At 39.1% G+C, this 8,593-nt stretch overlaps 1 protein-coding gene across 1 annotated transcript; it reads right to left on the bottom strand.

The window, feature by feature from the left end:
• Nucleotides 1-4,863: 4,863 nt before the first annotated feature.
• LOC149023200 (uncharacterized) lies at nt 4,864-7,419 on the bottom strand. Its single transcript, XM_089143756.1, has 2 exons — nt 6,283-7,419; nt 4,864-6,163 (listed from the first exon to the last, which is right to left on the bottom strand). Exon 2 carries the CDS (start codon nt 6,056-6,058, stop codon nt 4,892-4,894), a length of 1,167 nt encoding a protein of 388 aa, XP_088999882.1. The 5' UTR covers nt 6,059-6,163; nt 6,283-7,419; the 3' UTR covers nt 4,864-4,891.
• Between the last annotated feature and the right edge of the window lie 1,174 nt (nt 7,420-8,593).

The raw sequence follows: 8,593 nt of genomic DNA, 5'->3' as shown, positions 1-8,593 counted from the left end.
CCCCGTCCCTGCTCGATATCCATTTCAATAGCAAGGAGAGAAGAAAATGAATCGAGTGGTGGCCTTGAATAAGTCCCAAGCAAAATATATGGAGTAAGGTCCGTCTTCGGTCTTCGGTGGCGATATCTGGAACTGGATCACACCAATCTTAGTATTCTCGATACGAGTTAGGCCACCAGCGGTATGGCTAACTTTCTTGTCAAAAACAAACCTTTAACAACCTCTGTGTCATCAACGGCACCGCCGAGCTTCTTCACGATCTTGAAGTCACGGAGATCGACTAGATCTGGTTTCGCAGGGTCCACGACGGAGAGAACAGCTTCGACGGCGAGAGGACACAGAAGAGTTGAGTACCTATTCAGAGAAGTGTTAGCGTACTTGACAAGCGAATCGCGATCGGTGAGCTCCACAGGGACGGCCATGGCAGTGCAACAGCGATAACAACACCAGTTCTGCCGTCACCATATTGAACTAAAACCCTAACCCTATAAATGATGCAAGTGATGCGGAGGATGTGAAACCCCAAATGCCCCACCGACGCTCCAGATTTCACTATATTTATAAAATCAGATCTAATGGTTAGGATAAAATATGCGTGGGTATGAATGTAAATTTAGCTTTATTTTCTTATCTTCAAAGATGTTTTATTTCAGAAATTTACAAAACCAACCCAACAATGGTTTATTATTATCAACGACACATCGCAACAGGATTAGAATGTAATCAGCGAACGAGCGTCGACACCGCGATGGAGACTCATGATGCCCTGCAACAATGGTTTCAGAAAATTTTGAAAGCTCGAATCCATTAGAGGCCTCTTAAGAAGAAAAAAAATTCAAATATATTTAATAATTTCCACATTACATAGTTCGTTTTAGGGATTGGCGACTTATCCGTTCAATGATGTGGATCATAGGAACATTTAAGCCTCCTAACGAGAGTATTAGTTAAGGTCAACCTGGTCAATAGGCTTGGGGTTTAGAGCTTCTTCTTCTCCAGCGTCTTTTTCTGAAATCACGTTACTGAAACGAAAGCAGGATATGCGCGCCCGGTTTTGTGTTTTTCATTTTGAAAATCGTACAATTTGGTTCGTCTTGTCCAGTGCGCTAGTTCGGTTTATGGACAGAACCCAAACGGTTTACTCATTAACCCTTCCAACTGCGATCAATGGCTAGGATGGATTAGAGTGCATCCGACGGTTTGCTTGACCGTCCTGCACATTTAATGCGCAGGACTCAAGCAAAATTGAAATTTTTTTGTCAGAAGCCATCCAGATTTGAAGCAATCTGGTTATCTCATCCTACATGTAAGGAGTTGGTCAACCGTTTTTGATGGATCTCCTTCAAGAATTATTTCTGGTAAATTAAAGAAATGCCAAAAGGATTATAAGCTGTGGAATCGAAGCACCTTTAGAAACCTTCACAGGAAGATTGGCCAACAACTGAATTTATTGCCCAATTGAAAATTTGACCCACACTGATGGAGTTTCATATCTGATCCAACACTCAGAAAAGAAACCTGGTAAAATTGTTAGATCAACACGAGATTTTAGTATAGCAGTTAGAATTCAATTATATACACCATAAAGATTTAGGTTTAAAATTTATCATTGTAGGGTTAGTCGGTTGTCGATCTCTCAGTGGAGATATTATGGGTTGGATTCTGTTTGATGGTATATTATGTAATATTTCTATTCAAAATTTCAGTAAATAGAAGTCTTGAATCAACTTAAACCTTCAATTCATAACGTTTCTCTTGTGGTCATCATTACTTCATTTTAATCAATAGCATATTTTTCATGGGAATTTTGCAATTCCTCAACAAGCGTTAAATACCTATACACTCCCCAGGCTAGATCTGGTCTTCAGATGAATTTTCAGCGAAGGGGTGATATGTTGATGTTTTTGGGTGGATAGCCAACAACCTAAAGAGTTCTTTCAGCACGAATACTTCGTCCATGTTTGAAGCATGATTGCTTTGGCTGAATAACATTTGTTAACTCCTGCGTTGAAAATAGGAAAAAAGAATAGATAAATTTGATAAGTTTCTGCGGGTACATATGATCTCATTGTATCAATAGAAATTTTTTGCGTCTCACCCTTCTATCAATTCATGCATACGTATTATACATATCCCTGGAATTTCTCATATTATACATATCCCTAGAATTTCTTGTCCATTCAGAAAGATTAGATCATCTTTTTCTTGTTCCAAGTATTCCAAAGAAGAGAAGATGACCATCCGGGGAATTTACCGACACAATTTCAAGAAGCCTCATTACTTACACCAATGTGTAAATATTTTCTAATATTTCTTTGGGGAAATACATGATCTCATCGAAATTTTCTTCCGCAGTAGATGGCTATCCTTTCATTTAATAAAAATACAGAATCTTTACAATTTTATACACAATCCTTAGAAGCCCACAATCAATTTAAGACAAAGCGCTCAAGATTAAACCATTATTTAAATGTGATCCACTACTATTGTCTTGCCTCCAGAATCGCAGATCAACTGCACAAAATCAGCGTGAATGATATTTCCACCACTATATAATATTTAAGGCTCCAGAGCATAGAATTAATTATGACCAGTTTGCACCCTGCTCAACAGCCTAAGACTTGTGCAAAGATTTAGCCACATATCCAATACGATCATGGAAAGTAAGCGTTCTGCTCAACAAGATCATTAGTTCTTTACGTCATTATTACTTCTTTTTTTTTGTTCCAAACCAAAAGTAAAGTGAAAGGCAATTGTTGCCAAGGCTTGCGTAGCAAGGCAGCCGACTTGGATTTTCTGCACAATTCAACAGCATCCATTAACATTGCGATGTCAATCGTGTACTAAAGCTATTATGAAACCAATTCCATTATGTTTCATTCTTCATCACTTTAGTCCAGTTCTTTCTCCATCTCAACAGCCTCATCATCATTATATGTAATATAGTCAATCGTGACTATTCTATAAAATTCTTCTTTTAACTTTTAAATGAATAAACCAATCAGCTTAATACACAAAAGTCCAAACACATCTATGCAAACTTCCATCTCATTTTAATTTTGTTACCCAATGAATAATAAAACTCATCTTATAATTGTGAAACATCATTTTCCAATTATTCTATAAAATTGTTCTTTTAAGTTTTAAATGAATAAAAAGGATTATTACACAGAACTCTGAACACATCTCATTTTTAATTCTGTTACCCTTTTTTTTTGTATGATTAATTATGTTACCCAATAAGTAATAAATCTTATCTTATAATCGTGACAAATCATTTTCTTAAGTAACCAAAGTTTACCGAATAAATTTTGATGAACTACTAAAATATTAATGCAGCTTGCATATCTATGTGAGATCATGTATGGCTTTACTTTCAAGTAGAAAAACTGTTGTCGAGATAGCCAACGAGATCATAAGCTCTTGATCTCCTTTTCCTTGGGTAACACTTCTAAGACTTGAGGGAATTTCCAAAAAAATCAATGTCTAAGATCGTTACTTAATCCATGAAAAAAATCTTTACTTAAAAATATCCTTCAATAGGGTTTAGATCTTTACTTCCAAAATAACCTTAAAAAAAATTACCCATTTAGTTGAGATAAGACTGAATTAATAAAATCATCTGTTGCATCTTTCTTTTTTTCTTATTTTTGGGGTAGTAATTCATTGTTCTCGAGTCAATGAGAATATCAGTTTCTCTTGTATTTTCCATTTTTATAGGTATCTTTTGGGTTTCTGCGGGTGAAACCTCTCATCCTTTGTTTGGGAGGAAAAGAGTGTTTTATTGGATTGTGTTGCTCCAAAATCTTTTCGACAATGTAAGTGAACCAACCTGAAAAATCATGCTCGACTAGTTTGATTGACTAATTAACGACCATCAAGTCAATGAAGCTCACAATTTTAGAATACAAAAACAAAATTATAGATCTCAATATTAAAGGGAATAACTCAATAATGCGTACATGATAATGTTGAAGGTTATAACATAGGAAGTTACTTGTGTTGTGTGGTGATGGAGTTCAACTTAAATTCTATGATTGTTGCTAACTTAAAAGAGGAGAGAGTATTACTTGGGTTGGTTGTAATCAAGTAGTCTCATCTAAACTCTACTATTACCAAAAAAAAAATCTAAACTCTACTAGCAATTCAAACTATTTCACTTGATCAGAATCATTCTGATCATTATCTCTATCATAAAAATGTTGATTATAATTCATATTGTATATATATTGCTTAGTGCCTTCGTTTCATATATTTATTTATAATGTGATTTGGTCATTCTAGTCCTCATTTGGTCGTTTATTGTGTATAGTGATGGCAAATTCTAACAAATTAAAAAAATTAAGTGAATAATGTCCAAAAGATCACCAAGATAGCCGTTTTAAAATTCTAATACATATGATGAACTGTTTAACTTGAGTGAAGTCCATGATCTCATATTGAAACAATATAATTGTATTTATAGTAAGTCAATTACATAATACATATGAAACCATGAAACTATAAGCCACCTCATACCCTAACGCCACCTCATACCCTAAACGCCACCTCATACCCTAAACGCCACCTCATAACCTAACGCCACCTCATACCCTAAATGCCACCTCATACCCTAACACCACCTCATACCCTAACACCACCTCATACCCTAAACGCCACCTCATACCCTAAACGCCACCTCATACCCTAACGCCACCTCATACCCTAACGCCACCTCATACCCTAAATGCCACCTCATACCCTAAATGCCACCTCATACCCTCCGGCACCCCAACCCCGCCGCCGGCACCCCATACCCTCAGGCGGCACCCCTATCCCCCCGCCGGCACCCCATACCCTCAGGCGGCACCCCTATCCCCCCGCCGGCACCCCATACCCTCAGGCGGCACCCCTACCCCGCCGCCGGCACCCCATACCTTCCGGAACCCCAACACCGCCGGCAGCCGGAAACCCCAAAAACCGAATCCGGCCGCCTGAAACCCCAAAAACCAACACCCAAGACCACCTTCAACGCAGTAGAGTAGGTGTTCGCATCCACCAGAAACCCATTATCAAGATAGCCTTCATTGCAGTTGCTGCCAGAACTCCCATTGCAGTTGCTACCAGAACTCCCATTGTTCTCCATAGCAGGTGGAGTCAAGAGACCCATCTTCACCGTATCATCAACAAAGTAACTCTGATTGAGCTCAGATTCCTGGGTGGAATTAAGAAGTGAGGGGGGAGTATCCAACAACGAGTTTTGGACATGAGGCGAATCCTGATCGGGTAACTGGGTTTTGGTATCAGTTACGTCTTGGTTGAGTTGGTCGGATTCATTGCTAGTATTTAGTAGAGAAGGGGTAGTATCAGGAAAGTTTTGCAGATCAATGAAATTTGGATGGAACAGGTCAGATTCCTTGCTAAAATTAAAATGGGAGGGGATAGGGTCAGCCAACTGTGCTTCGGTATCAGTGACTTTGAGCTGATTAGATTCTTGATTAGAATTAAGTAGAGAAGGGGCATCATCAGGCGACAGGATTTGGACATAAATGGAAATATCACATTCCTGGAGAAAGTTGAGAATGGAGGAGTTGACATCTGGATCATTTATATTTTGGTTGACCTCATGACTTGGTTCCTGGCTAGAACTATGTAGTGAGGGAGCAGTATCAGGCGAACAGTTTGGGATATCAGTGGAATTCTGATTGACCTGGTAAGTTTCCTGGCTAAAATTGAGAAGGCTGGGGTTAGGAAGACGCCTCTGGGTTTTGAGTATCGGTGAAATTTTGATTGACCTGATTGGGTTCCTGTGTAGAATTAAGTGGCCAAAGGGTATAATCATGAAGCTGGGTTTGGCTATCTGTGAAGTGTTGATTGATCTGATAAGCTTGCTGGCCAGAATGAAGTAGTGAGAGATTAGGATAGTGCAACTGGTTTTGGTTATCACTGAAATTTTGGTGAAACTGCTGAGGATTCTCTTGGGGTTGTGGGGCTGGTGAAGGCTGAGGCTGTTCAAACGTTGGCATCGAAGAGCTGCCATGCAAATCAGTTGGGTCGAAAGCAATCGTTTCATTTCCATCTCCAGTTGCCTCGGTCACTTCAGACTCCTTGACACGCTTGGACCTTCAAATTTCTGAAGCAGTTTCTTCACTTTCTGCTTGCATCCATCACAATCTATGTTCACCTTGAAAAATACCCAAACACAAACAAGAAGCAAATTTTCAGTCAGGATAAAACCACCGCCCACCTTAGCGGTCTTAAAAAAACAGAGAGCTTCAAAAGTCAGGCAGAAGAGAGAGAAACCTGGATCTTGAGAAGCTTAAAGTCTTCATCTTTAGTCATTTCTCCAAGGCCGCTAATGTAATACTGGTTAAAGAAGCTAAAACAGTACCAGAACAGAAATGAAGCCCAGATTTAAGAGAAAAGCATTTGATCAGAATTGAGCTAATTGAAAGGCCTGAAAAGAAAGTCGAGTTCTAAGTCTCATGGGAAGGAATCTTTGCTGAAAGTTTCAGATCGATTGAATTGGTGGATCTGAGGCTAAGAACTGAACCTAGTAACACCAAGAGAAGAGCACACTAACGGAATCTCAATCATAGATACAATTAAATAGAAGATTCAGGACTCCAGAAACAAACACAAATACAGGGAGGCACAAGATGAAACCCCTCGAAAGTCACCATCACAAAGCTCAAGCTAGACAAGGAGAGATTTAAACCCATGTTGCACAAAGCTCAACCTAGAAAGGATCGCAAATCTCTCCTTCATCGGTGGATCCATTAACCTTCTCACGGGTGATGCGCTCTACATGGATGACCCATTTGCAACGGTAAACCTGAACTACCTTACCTTCTCTGCCCCTATAAGTTCCTCTCACCACATGCACTTCGTCGTCCTTCCTCACAGAAATCGACCTCACTTTGTACTTGTTCCTCAGATCTGAAGATAGAGGAGAAGCACACCACGAACACTCGACGGAGCGGTGAAGACTCTCTTCTGCTACCCGATACGATAACGGCAACGTTCTATTCCTCAGAATGGGTTTTGAATCGACCTCACGTTGTACTTGTTCCTCAGATCTGAAGATAGAGGAGCACCACACCAAGCTTATCATTCTCGATACGAGTTAGGCCAACAACCTTTATCAACCTCTGTGCCATCAACAGTACCGCCGAGCTTCTTCACGATCTTGACGTCACGGAGATCGGGTTTCGCAGGGTCCACGACGGAGAGAACAGCGTGAGCTCCACAGGCACGGCCATGGTAGAAGAGGAGACAGAAGAGTTGAGTACCAACTACCGGACTTGACAAGCGAATCGCGATCGGTGAGCTCCACAGTGCGGCCATGGCAGTGAGCACATCGACGGCCATGGCAGTGAGCAACAGCGATAACAACACCGGTTGTGCCGTCGCGACAGTTATTCAACTAAGACCCTAACCCTATAAATGCAAGTGATGCGGAGGATGTGAAACCCTAAAACCCCGCTGACGGTCCAGATTTCACCATATTTATAAAATCAGATTTAACGGTTAGGATAACAGATGCGTGGGTATGAATGTAAATTTACTTTTATTTAGAGCTAATCAGCTGAAGTTTATAATAAAATAATAATAATAATAAATAATGGGTAAATATCACTTACCTATTGTCGAATTCGCAAAGTCCAGAAGACATTGATGAAACCAAGTTTTCTCTTGGCTTCAAGTGCCATTATCATGGCTCGATGTCAAGTGGTATTTGCAACAGGATGTCAAGTGGTATTTGTTGCTGCTGCTCCGGTTCTGTAAAGACAAAATTGAGAGAGTAGTCGATGAGTTTGATTAATTGAATGGGTGAGATATCCACTTCAATGTGTTGTTTATTAGGTGAATGGTCCTAATCAAAATCCAGAATCTAAAGACAAAATTCTAAATTTTTTTTAATCAATTAATGGAATAGTAGCAATAAGGAGTATCACATAAGACAGCATGGACTATATTTTGACTCCCAAATCAGAATTAAGCATGTATGTTTATCACCACAAGAGACAATTAAGGTATTTGACCCTAAAATCCCTAAACCCTAATGACCAAATTGCCCTTTATGACTAAAATTGCCAAAATACCTTGTAAGACCAAATCGCTTAAAATGTCATTTATGTCCAAAATACCCTTTATCATACTATCATACTACTATATAAAAGGAAAACCTCCTCTAACAATGTGTATTGAATTTGAATATTTGAGTTAAAATATGATTGTCTACCGACATGAAATTACCTAATGTTTCTTCCCAAAAAGGGCACTTAGAAAAACTAAAGTCCTAGGTTTCATCTTGTGCAAAACATTCACATTACAATCCCAACTTATCCACATGGACATATTGAGCCTCCACCTTTTATCAAACTATACAATAAGTGAGGGTCAAACAAAATTTTAACATTACATACGAAATTAACCAACACTTAGTCTTTATCATGCATAATTCAAATTCATTATTGAATCAAAAGAATCTTGGTGGATTTGAACCACCATCCCCTTGAAACATGTTCATGTTCCAAGTGCTCTACCAATTGAGCTAAAGATCCATAAAATAGAGTATGTGATTAGGAAACAACACCTTCATTAATGGAAG

This window comes from Hakea prostrata, chromosome 2 (genome assembly GCF_041222555.1).
Source record: "Hakea prostrata isolate BN-2017 chromosome 2, UWA_Hpros_2, whole genome shotgun sequence".
Taxonomy (NCBI): Eukaryota; Viridiplantae; Streptophyta; class Magnoliopsida; order Proteales; family Proteaceae; genus Hakea; species Hakea prostrata.
The sequence above is the reverse complement of the archived record's forward strand: the minus strand, read 5'-3'. Positions and strand labels throughout refer to the sequence as shown.

Coding starts and splice junctions, on each gene's coding strand:
- LOC149023200 (XM_089143756.1), bottom strand. CDS start 6,058: ATGGAAATGAAACGATTGCTTTCGACCCAACTGATTTGCATGGCAGCT.